This window comes from Xenopus laevis, chromosome 6S, assembly GCF_017654675.1.
Source record: "Xenopus laevis strain J_2021 chromosome 6S, Xenopus_laevis_v10.1, whole genome shotgun sequence".
Classification (NCBI taxonomy): domain Eukaryota; kingdom Metazoa; phylum Chordata; class Amphibia; order Anura; family Pipidae; genus Xenopus; species Xenopus laevis.
The window spans coordinates 94,202,185-94,227,422 of NC_054382.1; the positions used below are offsets into that span (position 1 = coordinate 94,202,185).

The following is a 25,238-nucleotide window of genomic DNA, read 5'->3' on the forward strand; positions in this document are numbered from 1 at the left end:
ACGGAGTCCAGTGTAGGGAGGATTTCACTGCTTTGAAACAGTATCTTGGTTAGTATTTTAAACCTTATAACATTTACAGAAGACAAACAGCAATTTTTGTGAACATCATAACAACATTTTGTGTAAAATCAGGGGAAAACACACACATTGAAATGCATTAGTACTGTACATTGTTGGACCACAAAAAAACTGTAAAATGTGGAAAAACGTAAAATTGGGGTATGTAAAATTAAAGGGATACTGTCATGGGAAAAAAAATTTTTTTCAAAATGAATCAGTTAATAGTGCTGCTCCAGCAGAATTCTGCACTCAAATCCATTTCTCAAAAGAGCAAACAGATTTTCTTATATTCAATTTTGAAATCTCACATGGGGCTAGACATTTTGTCAATTTCCCAGCTGCCCCTGGTCATGTGACTTGTGCCTGCAATTTAGGAGAGAAATGCTTTCTGGCAGGCTGCTGTTTTTCCTTCTCAATGTAACTGAATGTGTCTCAGTGAGACATGGGTTTTTACTATTGAGTGTTGTTCTTATATCTTCCAGGCAGATGTTATCTTGTGTTAGGGAGCTGCTATCTGGTTACCTTCCCATTGTACTTTTGTTTGGTTGCTGGGGGGAAAAGAGAGGGGGGTGACATCACTCCAACTTGCAGTACAGCAGTAAAGAGTGACTGAAGTTTATCAGAGCACAAGTCACATGACTTGGGGCAGCTGGGAAATTGACACTATGTCTAGCCCCATGTCAGATTTCAAAATTGAATATAAAAAAATCTGTTTGCTCTTTTGAGAAATGGATTTCAGTGCAGAATTCTGCTGGAGCAGCACTATTAACTGATTCATTTTGAAAATTTTTTTTTTTCCCATGACAGTATCCCTTTAAGGTTTCACTGTATATATTTGGAGAAGGAAGAACATACAATGTTTAAATATTAGTTTCCAAGATTGCTCATCTTCTGCTGAGAGTTCATTGTATTATTACTATTACTCCTTATCAGGGGCGCCCCACCAATGAGGCGAGTTGAGGCACTCACCTCAGACAACAGTGCCCCCTGGTTGCCAGGGGCAGCAAAAATGCCGCTCCTGGTAAGAGCCGAATTTCTGTTTTTTTAAACTAGAGAGATATGCCCGGAATTTCGAACACTGCTCCTTATTTATATAGCACTGACATATTCTGCAGCACTTACTTTATACATTATTCACATCAGCACCTGTCCCAGTGGAGCTTACAATCAAATGACCCTGTCACACACACAATGATCAGTTTTATGAGCAGCCAGTTTACCTGCCGATACACATAGGAGGTAACAGATGTTGTTGGTATATAAGAATGGCTCTCTGCATTTTAGATGTATTATAAGTGTCAAAGCAGGACAACTCCCTCTGGTCATGTCAGGACTGGTAGTATGTGGCAAAAACCACAGGGGCTGCTGGAGTTTTGCTGGAGCTTTGTGAAAAATAATTATCGCCTTGTCTTATAAATATATAATTATAATGTTGTTGAATGATTATCTGTGCCTCCATATATAACTATGCTAGCATTTTCTAAAATATGTTATAAAGATAATTGAATTTCTGTGAAATGAATAATTATTTATTGTATAACAGTGAATTAAATATCATCACAAAATGTAAATGATAACGATTTTATGGTTTATTATCTTTAACAAAGAACCTGTTGCATGTCGAATGAAAGGAGTACTACAGCACACTCTACTGGAAAAAAAGAGAATGATGTACATTAAAATATTATTTTATTTTAATGAGCACCATTACATTTCCCAAAAAATGTTTTGAGTAATGAGTATGTGTCAGCTTAACAAAAGGACAGCAGACCCTTCTGGGTTATAAGTGTTCTGGAATAGGGTTACTTATTCAAAATAATACATATTATTTAACATTAGATTTTAATTATTAAATTATAATAATATATTCTGCCTTGCAAAGGTATTCAGTGACCTTTTCTTACATTTTACTCAATACAAGTCCTAAATTTGGATTCAAATGATTGAAATAAAAATTGGATTTTCGTATCAAAAATAAAAAACTGAAACATCGTGTGTAAATAAGTATTCAGTGCCCAGATATAAATACTTTGTTAAGTCACATTTTGCTGCAATTACAGCTTTAAATTTTTTGGGGTAAGTCTGTACCCATACCTCCCAACATTTTGGAAATACAAGGAGAAAAAGATTTGCGCGCGGAGTGTCCATTTTTGTGGCCACACCACCTAATTACCAAGTTCATTTTACATTTGACAGGTTATGAAAGTTTGAACACATTTCGGTGTTTTTTATGTTTTATTCGAGTTTTGCTAATGAAGGTGAATTTCCTTTTAAGCTCCAAGTCACAGTTTATCCAAGAGACCTGCTGATCTTAAATAGTCACAATTGTTTCTTTTCTTATCTTAAATTGTTATAAAAATGTATCTAAGTGCACCTGCCACATATTCTGGGCTCTCTGCCTAAAGCAAATCAAGTTGGAAACTTTGTATCTTTTTCTGGCTGTTCAATAAAAACAAAATCACTTTCTTGGCACTGGCAGCACTAATCACAAAAGCGTGTCAGCAAAGGGTGAAATGGGTGAGTGCATGTCAATTCCGTAATTCTTTGCATGTTTACTAACATTGGAGATAAATATCTGGAGAGATTTCTGGAGATGTTGCCCATAGCAACCAATCAGATCTTTGCCTCTGTTTTCTAACTTATAGGTGACTGTTTAAATCTAATTGCTGATTGGTTGCCATGGGCAACATCTCCAGAAATCTCTCCAGATTTTTATCTCCAATGTTAGTAACCCTTAATGAAGAGCACTTCTGATTCATACTGCATACCTCCCAACATTTTGGAAATAGAAAGAGGGACATAAAGCCGTGCTGCGTTTTTTTTTTACCATGCCCATTTTTGTGGCCACACCCCATAATTATAATAATAATCATTACCATGTTCATTTCACAAAATTTGGCAGGTTATGAAAGTCTGAACACATTTCTGTGGTTTTTATGTGTTATTACAGTTTTGCTAATGAAGGTGAATCAGTTTCCCCAAGAAACCTGCTTATCTTAAATTGTTACAAGTGTTTCTTTGCTTATCTGAAATTGTAACAAATGTATCTAAGTGCACCTGCCACGTATTCTGGGCTCTCTGCCAAAAGCCAATTCAGTTTTAGAAACTTTCTATCTTTTTCTGGCTGCTCAGTGCAGGAGATCTAGCCATAAAATGGGACAGTTGGGAGGTATAATACTGCTCCTGACTTCCTTGTGTTAAACTACTATTAACAAATGTGTACATCAATGTTCTTGGTGTTTTTATATACAGGTTTGAGAGCCAGAAACATGACATCCATAAAGTTCTGACATCCTGACAAGTTCTGAAATACTGGAGTGCTATTTTTCCAATTCATAGTATAAGGGTAAGGCCACACGAGGAGATTCGGGGAGATTTTGTCGCCTGGCGACTAAACGCCTCGTCTTTTGCGCGACTATCTCCCCGAACTGCCTCTGCGTTTTTCCCCATAGGCTACAGCGCAAAGTCGTCTGCGCTAATGCACACGCGGCCAGGCGACAAAATCTCCCCGAATCTCCTCGTGTGGCCTTACCCTATAACTGGACTTACTAGACGTATAACCTGTATATTTCCTTTCCTTTATAATGTCTCCAGTGCTATTCTCTGCAAAGCTGTGTGACATAACACTGTATTTTTCTTAGTGCCATGTATAGTTCATTATCATTTCTATATTGTTATAGCAATTGTTAGTATTGTTATAGTAAAGCCAAGTACGTTCAATGGGTCTATTGTATGGCACTGCAGTATATGTTGGCTTTAATAATTAGGTAATTAATAAAAATATATAATTTTTTCCTAGTGGGATTCCCTGTGGTTATACTGTAGCACCCATCTGGGGAGACACCACAAGCAGGTCTCCCAGTCTCCACCAGAGTGTAATCTTGTTGTAGGAGGCAGGGACAGAAAAGAGTTGTAAGTAAAGTAAGGGTTAACTGGTAGAGACAGGAAGAGGAAGTGAACTTGTGTTGCGCTGAGAAGAACATGCTGAGCTGTGTTTTCAGTGGTTCTTATGTTTATCTCCTCCTTCTTGTTTTGTGAACTCCCTGCCAGCCTTCCTACTGATCTGAACTGAAGCAGAGCCTGACAAACGCTGAACTCATTGTGTCCCCTGACAGAGCAGCACAGACACGGACTGAAGGGGACCCAGGATTCCTGTTTCACTCATAGAACTGCATCTGCTTTGGGGGTCGTTTTACAACCTTTTGATCACTTTTTTCTACACCGTAAATATTCCCAGGTGTGAGACAAGATCAATGTGACTCATGCGCTTTCCTAATAGGAGTCCCTTGTTGTCAGTACAGAATATGGATGAGGGTGGGAATTTAAATCGGAAGTTTCCCAGTTGGGGCTTTTTCTCTCTTTAAGTTTTTTCTTTAATTTTGTTTTATGCACCTTATAAGCAGGACTTCTGAGCATAACTAGTTAAATCTGCCTATGGGAAGCACACTGCCTGAGTAACATACTGAGCTGCTATAGAAAGACCGACCATGATCACTGGGAAAATCACTTGTCTACATGTTACTGATGTCCGCTTCCCCACCTCCCTGGATCAGCATGGTTCCGATGCTATGGTAAGAATCAGAATCAGCTGCTGGCCTGTACCTGCAGCAACTTTCTACCCCATTACTATATATCTTGCATTACAGTATCAGGAAAAGTTCATAATTATTTATATAATGCTCGTTTACTATGGCAATACAAAGCAAAGGCCCATGTTGGTAAATCAAGCAAATAAAAAAAAAGTAAAGAAAGTGGCAGCACTGAGTTTTCTTACCCAATGTCTGCACCAAGGTGTCTGCACTGGTGGCCAAAGCACTTGATATCAATAATGGTTCTACTGTGTAATAAACTAGGTGCAAATCAGGAGGGTTCCACATTTCTAACAAAACAGCTCTGCAAACGATGATGCAAAGCCGACACAACTGTGGTTATTCAGTGGTAACACATGGGGCTCATTTATCAACACCGGGCAAATTTGTCCATGGGCAGTTACTTATAGCAACCAATCAGCGATTAGCCTTTTAAAGCCAGCTGCAAGTAGGACAATGAATGCAGCAATTTGATTGGTTGCCATTAGTTATTGCCCATGGGCAAATTTGCCCGGTGTTGATAAATGACCCCCAGTTCAGGTCTGGATTTTAAGCTGATGTGCCCCAAAGCTGGTCTGCAATTGTATACTAACCTGTGAGTGTGTGCAGAAGTTAATCATTATCCCCTAAACCCACACTTTTACCTCTACCTATAGAAACAGGAGCCGCACTGGAGGAAACATTTTTAAAGCAGGCACAGTCCCCAGTGTAGCTCCTTATCAATGTGGTAAGTGGGCGGCATACCACCCTTAAAGGTTTGCTGGCATAAACCTGGGCCTTTGTGGCCTACCCACAAAACCAGGCCTGAACATTTTGTAGAGCCCTTTTACAGGTGTGACAGGGCTTCTGCCCCCCCCCCCACCACATAATACAAATGCAGTAGAACTTTGGCAACCATCAGTTTCACCAGATTGCACTCCATCCAATGGCTAGAAGAAATAATATTGATATACAGTGTAGCTGGAGGAAATAGAGCAATGGCCAAGGAGCAAGAGAGAAACACAAATGTTCAGGAAGACAGGAGGTCCAAAATACTCCTGAGTATAAACAAGGGTTCCTCCTCTAAATTATTACCGTAAATGCAAATATATTTGCTGCTGCTCAGTGCTGGGCACATCTCACCAACATCAAATATTTTGGGTGACTGTTACAGGGCTTCATTAATCATTTAATCACTAACACTGACCTTTGTATCATCCAGAACTGCAGACATAGGTATTATGACAGAAACCTACATCACTAGTGATTAAAAAACTGATCATCTTTTAAAATGTACCCCATATGCAAAACACAAAGAATACAGAGAAAATGGGAAAACAATAAAGATTGTAGAGGCCAAGAACTATGGATATCCACCAAACCCTAAGATGAAGAGAGCTTGGCCATGCAATTCAACCCACTGTGTCCTTTGAATATAACCTGCCTGCCCTAGGGCTTTTTAGTAGAATAGAAGCCTTGTTAAGACAGATGAAGCATAGCTGAAGTATGCTGAAAGTTAAGCTGGCCATAGACTCAAAGATCTGCTCCTTTGGCGACATCGGCAAACGAGCGGATCTTTCCCCGATATGCCACTAACGGCATGGCTATATTGGGGGTAATTTGAACTTTCGGCCGTATGGTCGAACTATCGAATTACGATATGCCAACGGGCTCCGACGGGTCGGTCGGGTAAAAATCAAACCTTCCCGATCTATATCATGTCCAGATATCGAACGGGAAGACCCGTCGGAAGCCCCCATACACGGGCAAATAAGCTGTCACATTGGTCTAAACGACCGATATCGGTAGCATTATCTGCCCGTGTATGGCCACCTTAAGGCTGGACATTTACAGGATGATTGTTCACCAACATAGCCACTCCTGACCGAGTTGTAGCCAAAACAACAACCTGAATATCTGTTAGAAGATCATCCAGTAATGTCTGGAAGGTGAATGAATATCTCTTTAACATCTTATACTCTTGTTAATAGGTATATGTGCTTGTTTAAATAACTGAAAATACAGCAATCTGCTTTGTTAAAAACTGGATTTGATTATATAAATCCCATTCATTCACCTGATGCAACTGTGTGTATTGGTTAGATCAAAAGCTTTCACTAATGGAATCTCGGAATGTAAATAGAGCACATAAGGTTGTGTAAAAGAGCAAGAAAGGACTAGGTTCATTGAAGGTGGAAGTGTGTCAGCATGAAATATCTCATATGAGGAAACAACTGTATGGTTTTATTTATTGCATAGTCATCACTTTTTGTTTGATGCATTCTAAGCATGACTGTTGCACTTTGTACCCTAGCACACAGACCCTGATTACTCTGCTGCCTATGTTGTGATAGAAACTGATGCTGCTGATGGTTTAAAAGGACACGGATTAACTTTCACCTTAGGAAAAGGCACAGAAGTTGGTAAGTACTTGGTACTAAAGGTTATTTTGTAGCATACTACCTCCCTCATCTGATACAAGCACTCAAATGAAATCAGCTGCAACATTAATGTGCTTAATACATGTTCACGTGCAGGCTCCTTTCCATATCAATTGATATAAATATGCTCATGCAGCTGAATAGCTGAACACATATCAAGTCCATGTTTATTTCTGCACAATGGTACTGTGTGTATCTGTCAGTTTTCAAAGATTTAATTAGACCCTCTAATCTGTTCTAAATTGATACATTTAGCTGATACATTTCTTATCTTTATTCCTGCTGAGCTGAATCCCTGGGTTTCATTACAGGCAGCTGTTAGAATTTATACAATTGTTGTAAATACTTCAGAGATGCTGCTGAAAAGTGTATCAACTAAATGTTGCAACAGCTTAGAGTCTGAATTACTGATTTGCGAGACTGAAACACCAGAGACAGGGACTTTAAACTTAGATTTTGGAAAAACGGTAAAAAATCAAAGATGGAAAGTAATTGAAAAAAGTCTTTATTTCTGGTGAACAATCTGAAAACAATTGCACTGAAAAAAGTCTTTGGAAGGTGAACAACCCCTTTAAGGAAGTGAAAATAATGCAGTGTTGTACTCACATGCCACATCATGCATGCCGACTAGCCACATTTATGCTTCCACATGAGACATCTGGCTTTGCATTATGTAAACATATACTATAACCACAACTTCATCTTATGATTAGCCTTTAACCCAATACTATCACCCCAGGAGAAATTGTGCACTCTTTGTAGCATCTAACATTATCAGACACAACTCTCTGCACCTCCAGTATGTCTAAGTTAAGCATTAAGTATAGGGCTCCCACTTGTGTGTCCCCTCAATAATCCATAAGGTAGTAAGTGTTCCAAAGTGCCTTTGTAGGCTGTAATAAATGGTTGCATTTATATCTCATCACAAAATGTAGTTGTCAGCACTGCACTCTACTGCATTCTGCATTAACTGTATTATCTAAGGCTACAAGGTCGCCAAATGAGTGGATCTTTCACCAATACGCCCACCTTGCAATTGAAGCCCACATCAGTGCACAGATGTGGTACTCTATCTGACAGAAAAAAAACTCAACGGTTTTCAGCCAGGGCACCAGGTTGGCAGCTTTTATTGGCCCGTGAATAGCCACCTTTAGTCGTATCTCATTGTCCCCTACAGTAACGGAACTAGGTGGGGGCGGGCCCTGGTGCGGGCCATTCAGCCGGGCCCGCCCCCACCCTCGTCCGTGTGATTCTCTGAGGCTGCAGCCGAATCCAGACGGCTGCAGCGCGCGCGATCTGCCGGGGGGGCCCTGCGGGGGTGCGGGCCCTGGCCCAATTGCACCCCCTGCTCCCCTGGTAGTTACACCCCTGGTCCCCTAAATGGTTTCTAGTGACTGCCATTTTTTTGAGCACATATAGACATAGATGAAAATCAGAGATAACAAAAACAGTGTCAGCCTAGGACAATACATGCACAAGGTGAATGCACCCAAAATAAACAAATACTGATCTATAATAATTGCTACTTCCCCCTTCCCATCTGGTGTTCTAACAGCCCTTAGTTGATAAGTATACAAGCAACCAGACATGCTGTACTTTTTCTAAATAGCTTTTTATATTTTCTTTTTGCAGTGGTGTGTGCTGTAAGAGCCCTTTCAAGGCATGTTATTGGAAAAGCACTTGAAGACATTGTTAACAATTTCAGGGACTTTTACCGGCAGCTTACAAGTGATGGGCAACTTAGATGGGTATGTATTCATCATTAAGTAATGAAAGCTATTTGCTTCATATTGTATCATATTGTATCAAATGAAGCCACTGAATTGATTCCCAAGGGCATTTTATTCTATACACAGAGTTCAATAACTGCACTTTAATTTCCATACATATGTCCTTATTGTTTTAGAAATGTGAGATATTTAAAAGACAGAAGAAAGATTGCCAGCACACAGTTGGCTTTTTTTGCCTTTTATTACAAAAAATAATGAGGTGTTGATATCAAACTTTGGCCACAATAAGTAAGCTTATGTACCGTGTCAATCCCCCTCATTCCACGTGAGTCTTACACTGCCTATTCGCATTCTAAGTCTGTAGTACATTTAAAATCAGGCCCCCCAGCAAACAGTGTGACTAGAAAGACCATGTTACACGTATCCTTAACTTAGGAGGTCTAGTGAGAAAGAAGGGAGCTTCTAAGCCCCAGCCAATTAACCTACACCTGTAAATAGCTTCTTGTTCTAAAGGCTAAATGCCAGCTAGAAACAATATTTTGTAAAAAAACCAAGAAAGAAATCGCCAACGTTCAGTCTAAACCACAATGTGACATTGACCTATACATGTATTATCTTTCAGATATCTTTCCTTAATGGAGAAGGACAGGTTAAAACTAAGAAAACTTTATCAGATGCTGCTCAGAGTCCTCTGTCGAAAAAGAAAACCCATAACATTTTTTTTCTTGTATTGTGTGCTTCTGTATCAGACTTCCTGTTTTCATCTTAAACCTCCAGGGCTTGGGCTTGAGCATGCTCAGTTTGCTCCTCTCTCCCTCTTCCCTCCTCCCCTCCCTGCTGTAACCTGAGCTCAGAGCATATAAATAGTGTTCTATCTTGCACAGTTGCTAATCTTTTGGCAATAAACTGCCTTGGTAGCTTTTCTTCTCCTTTAAAGGACTACATTATCAAACGTCCATGTCTTTTTACAGTGATTTCCACATTCTTCTTTAGTAATATTAATTTAATAATATACCTTGCAGAACTGTGCTTTAACCAGTGCAATACGGCTGGTTTCCACGTCTTCCTTTTACTTACTAGAATACATTATTAAGAAAAGCTAATCCATGTGAAACATAGCATATAATTCCACCCAAAAAAGAAAAGAATAAAGACTTTTGTGATATGTGATAGTTTTTTTTAAAATCTACCATACCTGAATCCCCCTCCCCTTGCAGTGGATTTATTCTCATCCAAATGTTATAGCCCAAAAGGGAAAATTCAGTGTACTGGAGCCTAAGCAGTGCATTTTTATTCTACAATAATGGCAACTTGTAGCCTTTATAGCAGGACTGCATTGCATAGAGGAGCAAGAATATTCTGTTAAAAGAAAGGGCCGTGTCCCTTGATTATGATTATGACGTTACTAGTAAAGTAAATCTCATTTGCTGAGTCAGTTTCTATAATTCAAGTAGCTGTAAAGTCATGGTAGATATCTTTGTGCTGTGTTGCTTTAAATTTGATTCAACCTGTAACCAGATTCATTCTGTAGCTCTACAAAGTTTGTAGAACAAAGGCAATGCTTTAGTTCCATTAGCACATGAGAACCACGGCTCTAAATGTTTTTTCCCTAATCAAGTTCTTTAAAAAAAAAAAAATCAAATGTGGTGCATTTTATCATTGTAAATGCCTTAAAATTACAATATTATTAAATAATTGTTTGTACTGTTTTTTTTAAATAAACGCTTTCTAGAATGGACATAGTGGTGAAATATTCGGATTTCAAAATGTTATACAGTACATACTGTTATATTTATCTTTCTTAGATTGGACCTGAAAAAGGAGCTGTTCAGCTGGCTACTGCTGCTGTCTTAAATGCCGTGTGGGATTTATGGGCTAAGAAAGAAAAGAAGGTAAGAAACCTTTCATAATAAGAAATTAATGTACAAAAAATATTTTGAAGCAGGCAGCTAGCTGAGGTATGTGCCCTAGTCATGTGCCTCTATCCCTAGTTCTAGCTCTGACTGTTGTCAAATGTTTGCTCTGTAATACAGTGTCATACTTTAAGCTACTCATTCTTTCCATTTCTACACTTGTTTGACATTTGCTGTAGTGGTTGACTGCTCTTACTATGCAAAGAATATATTCTTTTTTGTATACTGTATATTATCAGCTATTCTATGTTTTAATCTGTGAAAAAGATGTAAAAGTATGATTCGCAGGATACACACGGGGCAGAGCTTGAGGTGGAGAGGGCAGGTTTTATGCGTTTGTGGGTGGGGTTCCAGCATAATAGGGCGTAACAGTGATGGATCAAGGGCATGATTGCATGTGCATGTGCAAATCTTTTTCCATTAGAGGCCATTTTACTTGATGGCAGGGCCATCAGAGCCAGGTGACTAATAGGCTAATAAATGGGCCTCCTGTTGCAGAAGGCCCTGCTAAGATATCCCTGTAATTCTTGATGGTACTGGCCACCGATGTGGACAATTTTGATTACATTTATGTTTCACTTTCTCTAGCCTTTGTGGAAACTGTTGGTCGACATGGTAAGTCTTTTAGCTGTTTTTGCTTGTTTTTTCATATATTATGTTAGTGTTTTCTCTCCATTACACTAACTCTTTGTGCTCAATCTAGTGACCACAAAAAATTACACTGTTGGGCAACATGGTAAAGCCATGAACCCAAGGTGGCTTGTCATCCGTTTTTCATTTAGGAATTGGCACATACACCCGCACCCCTACAATTTAGATTACTTTTTACTTAATAACTGTAATTCAACAAGGAAATGCTCCATGCAATGCAGATAAGAAAATCAAAAGGATTTCACTGGTTTTGGTGCTGATTTTTCTTGCTATTTTTTTTTTTATTTCACCCTATCATAAAGTCCCATGGTGGGTCTATTTTTCTGCTATATACATTTAAATGTCTCAGTTATGGTGCTAGCATTATAAATGAAATGATTTAAAAAGTTCAGGCATGGACTTGTTATACAAACTTAGATGTAGCCAAATTACCAAGGTCTTGTAGTACTTGTTTTGTTGGACTGCAAGCTACTGTATTTTGTCATTGCTAATATTTATTTGAGCATATTCATGTACTATTATGTGCCTAGGGTTGCCACCTTTGACCTTGACAAAAATAGAAAGAGAGGGCAGAATGATGGGGTAGAACAGTGACATATGGGGGGGCCGTCATGACATTTGCAGGCATTGTTTTGCAATGTAGGCATTATCATGACATAAGCGGTGGTCATAAACCAGATTATTGTTCTCGATTCATAAGGCTCAAACCTGATTACACTGTCATTATACAAACAGCCCTAAGAAAAACTGAACTGTTCCGCACAAAACCGAAAAGGTGGCGACCCTATGTGTGCCTGTACCCAGGCAATATATACACCACAGAACAGGCACATGCATTCCTCTAAGTGTAACCTTTATGCTGGCAGGACCCACATCAGCTGGTATCTTGCATTGACTTCAGGTATATCACAGATGCACTGACTGAGGAAGAAGCACTCAGTAAGCCACATTATTTAATAACCTTTACATGGGTGCTGATGTGCCAAAAATAATAAATTTATTTCTTACTAAACAATAGCATTTTGACTTTTTTTATAGAAATTCTTCAAAATGGAAAACAAGGACAAAGAGATAGAGGTAATTTTGATTATAATTATAGCAGATAAATCAAACCTAAAGGCAAAAAGTACTTTGTGATAGTGCCTTATACTGATTATGTAAATACATGTATTCTTCAATAGCCCAATGCTGTATTTGATGCCTCTGTGATGGAAACCGTGTTAGAGTTTTCTTTCCATGTGTATCCACCAGTACAAGTATAGGACCTGTTATCCAGAATGCTTGGGACCTGGGGTTTTCCAGATAATTGATCTTTCCGTAATATGGATCTTTATAGCTTAAGGCTACTAATCATGTAAACATTAAATAAACCCAAATAGGCTTGTTTTGCGTCCAATAAGGATTAAGTATAACTTAGTTTGGATCAAATACAAGGTACTGTTTTATTATTACAGAGAAAAAAGAAATCCATTTAAAAATTTGGATTATTCACATTAAATCGAGTCTATGGGAGATAGCCTTTTTGTAATTCAGAGCTTTCTGGATAACAGGTTTCCGGATAACGGGTGCCATAACATTAGCTTTTTAACTCAAGAATCACAATTTTGTTTTCATAGGTAATCTTTAGCATTCAGTATCTCAGCACAGTGAGTTTTGTTTTTCTGCTTTGATTTATACACCCTTAAAGGTCACCACGACCTGTCACCGTCACCCATGTGCCAACTGCTCCTCCTTACAGTATGTGCTGTATGAATAATGGATAACGGGAGAGTATGGAAAGTGTTCAGATGTTTTACATATGTCTTGCAATGTTCTAGGATATGATTTTAATATTCAAAGGGAACAGAGAAACATTTCCAGTGCTGTATATATTCATTTAATCAGAGCTATATAAACAGCTTTTTATCTGTGCATTCCATCTGCGCCTCCCTATTTATTTCTTCTCTTCTCTCCAAGTATACAAATGAATGATGTTCTCAGTATGTAACCAGAACAAAATTAAATCACAGCTTTGCTAAACACACACACATATACAATAGATATACAGAAAGGGAGAGTGCATGCATGTGTTCATAAAACATATGCTGAAAAATCCATTTTAATTATACAGATTAGGTATTCAAGAACAGGCAAGTAATTGATAAGGGTTTGAAATGATGTATAAAATTGCATAGGATACAACTGTGCTTTTAATAGAAAATGGAAACAAAGACTACATTCCAATAAAGCAGAGGGCATAGGAATTGATCAGTAGAAGGGAAGATGGGAGGGATTAGTCCGAAACCAGGTACAGGTATAATACCTGTTATCCAGAATCTCGGACCTGTTGTTTTCCGGATAACTTCCGTCTTTTGGATCTACATACCTTAAGTCTACTAGAAAATCATGTAAACATTAAATAAACACAATAGGCTGTTTTTGCCTTCAATAAGGATTAATTACATCTTAGTATGGAGTCTATGGGAGACGCTTTTCTATAATTTGGAACTGTCTAGATAACGGGTTTCCGGATAACGGTTCCCATACCTGGGGTGGCCGGTGATGTAAATTGGTGGGGTGATCTGTGGCAAAGAATTGATGCCTACATTTAAGCAGGGGCCATAAATGGGTAATCTGCAGCCAAGAATTTACATACAAACACATGCATAGCACATTTTTCACTCTGTAGGGTTCAGATTTGGTTCAGCCAGACTCTTGGATTCGATCGAATCCTGGATTCAGCACATCTATATTTCTCATTTGTAGGTTATGTTTTTAACAATTTTTTTTCTAAGATCCAAGTGGAATGTTGTAATAATTAAGTGTAATGCTTGATATCTCATGGAAGCCTGCTTGCAAACTCAAGGAGGGTCATTTCTCAAGTTTGCACAGTGCATATTTATTCACAAATGGTTGAATTTGCCACGTTTTTTCCTGAATGCTAAAATATTGCACTGCTGTGCCCATCTTTTTTTGTAAATTCGCATTGCGGACAAATTTTCGCAAATGAGACTGGTGTTTGTGAGAGTGCGGCCACTGTGCGAGACTGTTGTGCGTGAAAAAAGCATTGATGGCAATTTAAATTCGCAATCTGCAAAATAGTTTTTCATATATTTTTTGCAAATAAATATTCGCAATTTGTGATTTTTACTATATTTAAAAATCTCTTCTGGACATTTGCAGTGCGAAAAAAAAAAAAGCATTTCTGTTTGCACCTTAAATACACCACTCTTATCCAGCTTTATAAATATCACCATGCGCAGGGCAAATATATTCACTGTGTGAATCATTCTGCGCTGCGCAAAGTTTATAAATGAGCCCCAAGGTTTCTAGGCACTAGAAAATTGGATAAAGGCATCATCTTAAACATGAAAACATAAAGTAAAGGGGTTTATCAGCATAGAAACTAAAATTTGTGTAAGGGCAAGTTAGTTATACAAATATATTCATGCCTTAGGAGTAAGAACATACACTCTTTCCCTTCCTTGATGCAGTGAGTCATTTGCAGAGATTCAAGTCAGATTATTTTTCAGCCAAACCAACACAAGCTTCTATTTAATATATGCATAATACAATGATTGTTCTTTTCTTGTCTTATTGTAGAAGAACATATGTTAACAAGTGGATATCCTGCCTATACTACATCATGTGCCTGGTTAGGTTATTCAGATGAACAGCTGAAAAAGGTTTTTACTCGTTATGGTGATCTCATTTTATCATGGTGCATCTCTGATACACAAATAGGGGCCAGTTATCAAATCCATTGACATTTGCAATGGATAGATAGGCGCTACATGGTATGGGATCCGTTATCCAGAAACCCGTTATCCAGAAATCTGCAAATTACGGAATGCCCGTCTCCCATAGACCCCATTTTATCCAAATAATACAAGTTTTTCAAAATTATTTCCCTTTTCTCTGTAGTAATAAAACAGTAGCTTGCACTTGATACAAACTAAGAAAGAATTAATCCTTATTGGAAGCAAATCCAGCCCATTGGTTTATTTAATGTTTAAATGATCTTCTAGTAGACTAAAGGTTTCAAGATTAAAATTACAGAAAGATCCGTTATCCGTAAAACCCCAGGTCCCGAGCATCCTGGATAACAGGTCCCATACCTGTACATATGTTTATATTTTTATAACAATATAACATATATCTTTATAACTATGTTTTGCTTCAAATAGACATTTCATTATTCTAAATGTTATATTCGCTACACTTGTTAACTGATTATGGTTATTTGGGTGGATATATTAGACTGATATGATTATTTTGTACATAGAAATTAGACTTCAAGTTGTCTTTCTTTTAAACAAGGCTGTCTCTGAGCCCAATGCTTGAACAAATATATATCTGAATAAATAATTAATATGATATCATTATATTGTAGCTGTGTTCAGATGCACTTAAAGAAGGCTGGACTAGGTAAGTATAATATTATTTGCTTCTGGGGAACATATTGTGCTGGTGTGAGGTTTGATTATTTTGGGTGGGGAAGGAGAGGAGTATAATACATTGTGGGGGCACAGGTGCATGTTTGCACTTAAAGGAAACATTGCTAAGCTGGTCTCTATAGTTGAGTAAATCATAATTGGTTACTAGTTTAGTATAGTTATAGTTTAGTAAATCATAATTGGTTATAATTAGTTCATCCTTTCTCCTCATGCAAATTTGACTAGTGTGTAGCTGCAGGCCCCTATACAAGTTATATCCGGCAGCCAACCGAATAGCAAGATTGCTCAACCTGTTCTAGGTATAGTTACAGTATTAGTGTTCCATGCATGAGCTACAGTGCATTCTCTTTTATTGCCTCAGACATTATCAAGAACATTTTCCAACACATTTTCATTGCATATTTAATGAAAAAAAAAAACCATTTTTGTCCCATATGCTTTACACATCAATAAGACAGAAACAACAATCTTCAGGCAAGGCATATACTTGCTTTTTTCTTTAAAGAAAATCTACACATTTAAATTGCAGCTTGTTAATGTATATTGTATGTGGTTTATAATGATAAATTTGGAGGGCAGTCTTTGTGGCAGTGGTAGTCCTGGATTCATATAATCTGCATAATAATACGTAAACAGCAGCAAAAGCCTATAGATCAGACCAACAACACAGGGGTATATTTATCAAATAGAGAGAGAAGTTAGAGATCGCCACAGTCTTCTAGAGTGAAATTCCGTCACTCTCCATTCATTTCTAGGGGATTTTTAAAAGAGTATTTACAAAGGATGAACTTTCCCTTTCACCCATTAAAAAAAAAAATCCCATAGAAATGAATGAAGAGTGGCGGAATTTCACTCTAGAAGTCTCTTAACTTCACTCTTTGATAAATATACCCCACAGACTCCGGTAGATATGCAGTAAACTTATGAAGTGAAAGTGTCTGGTCAATCTTTTATGAAGGATTCTGAACCTGCTGCTCTTTTTGGTTCATTGTGTAATAATTAGTCAGTTTCTTACAGAGATATTTTTGATAGCAAATTATATTCAATAGAAGAGATCCGCTTCAAGTTGTTTTTGAAATTATTATTTTCATTATTTTTCCTCTGAAAAATAACATTTGTGTAATTTTGTTTTGCAAAACACACTCCTAAAGGTTCAAGGTAAAAGTGGGTGCAGATCTAAAGGATGACATCCGGAGATGTGAACTTATCAGAGACATGATTGGACCTGACAACATAATGGTAAATTTACCTGGGAGTGGGAAACAATAACTGTATCTTTTGCAATTAAAAGTAAAACCATATGTAGGTAGTTTATGTTATGCTATAACTTACGACACAACTCAAATTTTTGTTACATTACTTATTTATTCTTATAAGTATTCCTGGAAGCTCAGTCTGACCATAAGTTGATCCAGACAGGATTTAATGCAGAAAGCTTGACTTGCTGCTTTAGATGATCTCCCTTGTCCAGATTCATATTTAAAAGAATAGAGGGCATTTTCAGATTTGTTTAAATTAAGAAATGCTTACCAGAGGTTTTTGACTTCTGTTGCACCTTGACAACTTTGACTTGGCAAAGTTTTGCCTTAGAGGTTTTGGTGGTTTTTACACTTGGATTTATAAAGCTTTTAACAAATATAGAAAAACCACAATTCAAAATTTGATTGTTAGTAAACGGGCCCCTTAAAGTTATAGGAGTATATTTCTCAAAAAGTGAAACACCGCCTCTCTCCATTCATTTCTATGGGATTTTTAAAGGCGTTTTTATCAAATGGTGAACTTTCACTTTCACCATTTGATAAATACGCCTTTAAAAATCCCATAGAAATGAATGGAGAAAGGTGGCATTTCACTCTAGTGGCCTGTGGTTATCTCTAACTTCACTCTTTAATAAATATACTCCATAGTCTTCTCCACCATCTGACTCCTCAGAGTCAGGCCTTGGAGAGGTAGGGCAGAGCTGAATACTCCCATGAAAAACATTATTTTGTCTAAAAACATACAACAGGTTGCTAAGTAGTGTTTTTGGGTGACATAATTGTCTTTTATGCAGATGTGTGTGAAGCACAATATTACAACACAATGGAAAAACACTAATACCCCTTGCCTTTCCAAACCAAGCCTAGATCTGGTGTTCAATAGTGTGAATTGGGACCCCATTCAATTAATCCCATACAGCAATAACTGACACACAGGGCAGATGCATGCAGGGTAAAACTCTTGCAAGTATAATGTCAAATGCATCATTTTGGGGGCATGTTCCTACATCTAAGCATGTTTGATTTAGGGGCATTCTCCCAAAACATTGCATGTAGAAATGGTTGCATTTGGTCGGCATTATCTAAGTGACACAGTGTGTTGTTAAAGGAAAATCCAGCCCTGTCCTTCCCTCAGTGGTTCATGTATAAAAAGAGCCATGATAAGCCTTAATGCTTTTTTTGATAGCCCTGTGCTTTCCAAAATGACAGTTGCACTAACAGCGAGCAGATGTTGGGTCCGATCAAATATGTTGCATATCACATTAAGATCATTCTTAATCATTAGCCAGAAGTGTTTCACTCTTTTCAGATGCTAAATTTAGAGGCGGACTATCTTCAAATAAAAAGCCTTCTTGAATCCTTCCTTACATATGAATATGCAAAGTACTTCCAGGCTGTCTGACTTTGTGTTTTGTGCCATAATTGATTATAATATTGACTAGAATTATTCTCTGTTCTTGTTTAATTTTTTTGCCCACTGTTGTCAGATGCTTGATGCCAACCAGAGGTGGGATGTGCAAGAAGCAATCTCTTGGGTGAAAGACCTGGCTAAATATAAGCCATTGTGGATTGAAGAGCCAACATCACCAGATGACATTCTTGGTCATGCAACTATTTCAAAGGTTGTATTTGTATTAACCATTTTACCACAAGTTGTAAATAGGGATGCATCCTGATCAAATCCAGGATTAGGTTTCAGATTGAGCCAGGATTCAGTCTTTTCCAGAAGGATTCGGATTTGCCCGAAACCAAATTCCTGACTGAACCCAATCCAAAACCTTAAAATCATGTGACTTTACATCACATGAACAAATAAATTATAATGGTTTTTTTTCTTTGTAACCCTTCCTTGTCCAATTAGGGTTTGGATTTATTTTGGGATTTGGCTGAATCTTTCATGAAAGATTTGGGATTCGACCAAATCCCAAAATAGTGTATTTGGTACATCCCTAGTTTCAATGGCAATACTTCTGTGGGGCAGTGGCTGAGTAACTGTTTATTTCCTTCTATTTCAATCAGTAAGCGAGAGTGGAGTGCGGGGCAGGTTCTTTGGGAACTGCATATCATGTAGAATTGTTTCTAGGATTCTCCTATACACCAACAGGCTGCAGCAGGCACTACTCCTACTAAGATTACAAATAAATAAAAAAAACACAACTTTTGTAATGGTGGATTACCACATAATAAGCATAGTGTTCTACCCTTGTTAGATGCTAGTGAGCCCTGTACTTAACTAGCCAAAGGCAGAAAAAACAGGACACCCCCTGGCTTGTGCATCTGAATGAGAACAATGAGGTACAGCAACTGAAAAATTTTATGTGTTTTTTTTAAAGGAACTATCTCCAGTGAACATAGGTGTTGCCACAGGAGAGCAGGTATGTTCCCAGACCAAATATATAGTTACGTCTGTACATAACCCACGTAGAAGCATAATTCCTATCAGGCATGTGCAAGTCACAGAGAGAGCTCAGTACTACTGCTTCTTGACAGAAGTGATAAGTTGGAGGTATTATTTTTTAAACATAATGATTTACTGAGGGGGTAGCTAAATATTCTTTTCTATTAATATCACTGGCTGAAGAACCAGTCTGTGAATACATACAAAATGAGTCCACATTAATTGGATTTTTCTGCATTTAGTAAGTACCGGTAATACAGAATGCTACAAAAAGATGGCAATCCTATTTCCTGTAGTGCCCTATACTGTATAAAAGATAATGAAAGCTCCCTCTACAAAACAGTTCTCTCCAATGCCATCTCTCCCCACTTCTTGTATAAGTCCATACTGATAGCAAAGTCATGCTATTGGTCTTCACTTCTATATAGATACAGGATACATCTTCTTTTTCTTACTTTGTATTCATATCTGACTTTATCTACTTCTTATCTTTCTTTCTTTGTTCTCTTCATCTCCTTACATTTCAAAATGGAAGTTGTCTTATTTGTAGGTTCCTTTCCCCTTCTCTCCAGTGCCACAACCGAGTAATGTTTAAACAGTTTCTCCAAGCGAAAGCGCTGCAGTACCTTCAGATTGACAGCTGCCGACTGGGGAGCGTGAATGAAAATTTGTCTGTTCTGCTGATGGCAAAGAAATTCAATGGTAAGGTTATTTTTCTGCTTGAAGGCGATGTTTACTTGAAATTGTTACTTTGCCATAAAAGAAAAAAACATGATGACATCTCTTAAAGGTGATTTTTTTCTCTTTTTATAAGCTGGTTTGTAAACTATATGTTGTTTTGAGGACTATATCAGGATAAACTGAACCCTCTTGACATCAGAGTACCCATCAGAACCAGAATATTTATGGAGATGAGTTATGTTAAAGGGGAACTCCGGCTTCCAAACAAAATATGATACAGAGGCCCACATAACACAGAAACCCCTAATATACCCTTGAAAAAGTATCAATAAATGCCATTTTCTATGCTGAAATCCAGCTGTTTAACAGTTCTTCTCTTTCTGCATCATTTGAAATCCTGGCAGGGAAAGAGGGACTAAAAACTGATGTTACAAATTGTAACAACTTCTCCACGGCTTACAGACAGCATGCAGGAACTACATAACCCACAATGCATTGCAATGTGATATTCTATTCCTTATTTAAATCAGCGAGCAGGGAATTGTGGTGTTTGGAGGAAGCAGGCTAAGGACAGATGTCTTCTAATACAAAGTAACAGTAGTCAGACAGCTCAGCAAAGTATTTAGACAGATCAGCAGAAGAGCAGGGGGCTAGGCTTAGGGAACTGTCCAAATCCTTAAAAATCATGAAAAGTCCTCTTATTTTTTAACTGATGTATAATGGAAAGTTGCTTGAAATTATGTTATGTTTGAAATTGAAGTTATGTTTGTGTGTTCCCCTTTAAGGTAGCAGTTTCACAGCTGCCAGTCATTAGTGTGAACAGCCCCACAATAAATGCTTTAGCATTGTATTTTGCTTTTAAGGTTGAAAAATCATCTGTGCCAAATGTATCTGCAATGCACCTGTTCTAAAACTATTCCAACAGAAGCACAAGATACACAACACGGTCAAAAGTATGCAGACATTTGCATTTCTGCTAGATTTTGGAACTTTGTTGGTAGGGTTTTTCTCCTCAGACCCAAGAGCAAAGGATGGGCACTGATGTTGGGCCTCACTTGCAGGAACAGGACACACCGGCACAACATGGGTAATTTCAGCAGGTAAAACCTTGCTCGTTTATTGCGGATGCAACGTTTCGGGGCGTGACCCCTTTCTCAAGCATGAGAAAGGGGTCACGCCCCGAAACGTTGCATCCGCAATAAACGAGCAAGGTTTTACCTGCTGAAATTACCCATGTTGTGTCCTGTTCCTACGTTGTTTCTGAGGTTGCCCATTCCCTCTAGCATCGAGCACCTGGGAGTCGCTGAAGTCTGGAAGGCCAGGGTGTGCGAGTGTAAGTCTTTCTTTTTGCCTCACTTGCAGGAGCCATTCTTATTGAACCCACATGTTGGGTTGAGGTCAGGGCTCTTTGTAAGCCCAGTACAGTTCTTCCACCCCAATCTCTGCAAACCCACTCTTTTGTACCCTTACTTTGTAGCATTGGTGGGCAAACAGTTTCCGCAGATGTGCTAGTACAGGGGATCATATATGTTTCTTGACACCTGGAAGTCACCCAGAATGACATTTGTCTCATTGCACATTTTCACCAAAGACCATAAGACCACATGATTGCAAAACCTGTGTAGTAAAAAATACCTGTATCTCGGCATTCTAGGGAAAAGATTTTGAAAATGAGTCTGCCCATTTGCTTATTAACATTTTCCTCCCGACAATGCAAGTTGCCCACAACTGATTTTAGCATGAAAAAAAACTAGTAGTCTTCAGATACCTCTTAGGAAATGAGTCATTTAAATAAGTATTGTTTCCCTTCTTTCTAGTTCCCGTCTGCCCACATGCTGGAGGAGTTGGTCTCTGTGAACTGGTGCAACATCTTATTCTGTTTGACTATATTTGTGTGTCAGGAAGCCTGGATAACAGGTTAGTTCTTTTCAGCTACAGTAAAAGGGAGTAGGGATGCACCAAACCCATGATTTGGAATTTGGCCTTTTTCAGCAGAATTTGGATTCACACAAGGAAGTAAAAAACAAAATGTAAACCAAGAGTTTCTTTTTTGCCCTTTATTTCCATAATTTGCATATGCAAATTAGGATACTGATTCTGTTCGTTATTTGGCCGTATCTTTTATGAAGGATTCAGCTGAATTCTAACATAGTGGATTTAGTACATGCTAATGAGGGAGTCATTCAAGCATTGCTGCTTCTGGCCAATCAGAAAAGGCAAAGTTGGTCTTCTTCAGATTTTGTATGAGCAGGAACATCCTTGTACCTCACAATGCGGCTCAGTAGATATCCAGCAAATTACTTTTTTATTAGAGCACCATCCCAGGCCCTACCGACTCTATAAAGTTCCTCTATAAAGACAAGAATATCAGCTAACTAATCACAGTATGCCTTTAGGTAGGAAGTTCTAATATTGCAATGATTTAGTGTTATTATTCATTATTCATTACTGCTCCTCATTACTTTTTGCAACTTATTTTCCCACCAGGTGGGATACCTGGGAGTATAATAATTCCGATAAATGGAAACTGCCAAAGCCAAATCTGGCCTCTAATTATGAATATAGATTACAGTATTTTGTAATGTTGTAAGAATTAAATAATAAATGTTACCATTTTGGTTTTTAGGATGTGCGAGTATGTAGATCACTTACATGAACACTTTACTTATCCTGTGATAATCAACAGAGCTGCTTACATGCCCCCAAAGGTAATTTTTAAACAGTAGATAACAGATAACGAATACGTCCCTTTTATAAAATGTATAATTAAACCATAGAATTCTTAATGAATCAAATGAAAATTGAGCATAGGACTGGCCAGATATGGGATGACTTTGACGTAGTTGGCCAGCTTAAATATATTGCAATATATGGACAAACAATCCCTGTTTTGTTTAAAGGGTAAGGCATTTTTCAGTAGCAGTATGCACAAAATGTCTCTGTCTTAAATATATTGATAATGGGTTGAGTGCAGAGGAATCTTGTATTTGTCAACATTTCACTAATATACTGCCATAACTCATCATCTGTCCTCATCTTGGTGTTCTCTGTAAAATGGAGTTTATTATTCTCTTTTATACAGTCACATGACTAGAGTGAAAGTATTATAACTGTGTTACAAGATAGATAGTTTACTGGATTCCCATCATTTATTTTTTTTCTATTACATTTCAAATGTGCATTGAAAGTGCCAGTGAGGCCATACAACAGAGAAACTAAGGATTAGGTGGGGAAGGGTAGGGATAGTAATTGCCCATGAATGTCCTTAGTCTATTTGCACTGGCTTAACTTTTTCTCGTTCTAGGATCCTGGATATTCCACAGAAATGAAAGAAGAATCTGTGCTGCAATACCAGTTCCCAGATGGAGCAGTCTGGAAAAAACTCATTTTAGAGAAAAAGGTGGAGGTTTAGAAAGTCACATCTCAAAACATTTCGAATTCATGTAAAAAAAATTTAATTCAAAATATACTCACAATTTGACCAGGAGGTTATTTTAGAAAAAAATTGAATGTCTAATATTTGATCGAATGGTTCCGACCCGGAAAATTCGAATCATATTCGATTCGTACAAATTACATTTTTCTCCCGAAAAAAACTGGAAGGCTATTAACATCTCCAAATGGCTCAACAGACCTGTGCCATTGACTTGTACATGAACTCGCAGGTTTTAGGTGGCGAGTATTTGAATTAGGACTGTTTCCATGGTCGATGTGTGATAAAACTCACATTCAAATTTACATTCGAATAGGGGGATTTAAATTCAAATGTGTGAATTTGGTTGGTTTGGTGGTTAATGGCAATAGGGCATCTTTTGCTCACACTCACTAATGCAAATATTTTTTGGCATGGCAAATAATTTCATTATATTACTGTATTACAAATGTCAGACTTGCAAGTCTACAGTTGCTGCAAGCTGTAAAGTATATCTGAGCTAGACATGTAGGGGAGCTGCAGTTCCCTACAGCTGGAGATCAAGTTTTCACCCAAAAAAATATTAAAAATCCCATTTTATCACATTAGTCAAGCAAAATGAACTTTAATTACACTATACAGGTATGGGACCTGTTATCCAGAATGCTCGGGACCTGGGGTTTTCCTGATAATTGATCTTTCTGTAATTTGGGTCTTCATGCCTTAAGTCTACTAGAAATTCATTTAAACATTAAATAAATCCAATAGGCTGGTTTTGCTTCCAATAAGCATTAATTATATCTTAGTTTGGATTAAGTACAAGCTACTGTTTTATTATTACGGAGAAAAAGGAAATCATTTTTAATCATTTGGATTATTTGGATAAAATGGAGTCCATGGGAGACAGCCATAACGTAATTCGGAGCTTTCTGGATATCGGGTTTCCGGATAAGGGATCCTATACCTGTATAAAATATTTGAATCTTGTTTCCTTCAGTCTGGGAATTCATAATTAAAGCAAGCAGGCAGGAGCCATTTTGTGGACACTGTTATTAAGACAAGCCTTGTATCATCTCAGAATCTTGTTTGTGCACCAGAATGCTGGACCCAATGTCCATCCCCATGGCCTGGCATAGAGGAGGGGCAGACAATATTTGATTGACAGCTGATATTTTTAAATGCGCTTACAACAGCTATGAATGCTTTAATAAACAACAGAAATTGGATTTCATGCTTAATTTGAAAAGGATTTCTATTATACAGATTTTTGTGTCTGAGTGACAGGTCCACTTTAATTGATTAGCAAGCTTTAACCCTAGAACAGCCTGCAACTTTTGGAAATATGCTATCCCAATGAAAACCCAATCAGTTTCAGGATTTTTGAAGACAGTCTCCTTTAACTAAGTCTACTGGATCCACAGTTAAGGATTTGCAGCTCTGAACAGATGGCAGCTGCCCAGTCGTATGTAATAAGCTGAATGTTGCAATGGAAAACCAATACCATAATGAACTCAGGAAGAAAATGTTTAGACCTGTTAATGTGAACGTGATCTGATAAAAGGCAAGTAGAGCCCCTTATTTACTTATAGACAAATATTTTTCATTTACTCATAAAGACTTCCCATTCCCATGGCCAGTAGCCCTGTCTCACAGGATACAGACAGCCTTGTAACTTCCCTTCAGAGTTCT

The 25,238-nt window shown here is 37.9% G+C and overlaps 1 protein-coding gene across 2 annotated transcripts; it reads left to right on the forward strand.

The window, feature by feature from the left end:
- The first annotated feature begins 3,991 nt into the window (after positions 1-3,991).
- Positions 3,992-24,780, forward strand: enosf1.S (enolase superfamily member 1 S homeolog). 2 transcript variants are annotated; one of them, XM_018268690.2, is made up of 17 exons: positions 3,992-4,297; positions 4,464-4,631; positions 6,943-7,051; positions 8,702-8,817; positions 10,605-10,691; positions 11,301-11,327; positions 12,230-12,302; positions 12,402-12,440; positions 14,946-15,028; positions 15,736-15,770; positions 16,951-17,038; positions 18,546-18,680; positions 19,392-19,433; positions 20,029-20,158; positions 21,955-22,054; positions 22,764-22,845; positions 23,442-23,595. In XM_018268690.2, the coding sequence occupies exons 2-17, from the start codon at positions 4,548-4,550 to the stop codon at positions 23,547-23,549; spliced, it is 1,338 nt and encodes a 445-aa protein (XP_018124179.1). In that variant the 5' UTR covers positions 3,992-4,297; positions 4,464-4,547; the 3' UTR covers positions 23,550-23,595.
- The last annotated feature ends 458 nt before the right edge of the window (positions 24,781-25,238 follow it).

Excerpts from the sequence above, each read along its gene's own strand:
- enosf1.S (XM_018268690.2), top strand. The coding sequence starts at position 4,548 with ATGATCACTGGGAAAATCACTTGTCTACATGTTACTGATGTCCGCTTC. Across the intron at positions 10,692-11,300 it reads GGGCTAAGAAAGAAAAGAAG|CCTTTGTGGAAACTGTTGGT; the intron begins GTAAGAAACCTT and ends CACTTTCTCTAG. Across the intron at positions 12,441-14,945 it reads ACAAGGACAAAGAGATAGAG|AAGAACATATGTTAACAAGT; the intron begins GTAATTTTGATT and ends GTCTTATTGTAG.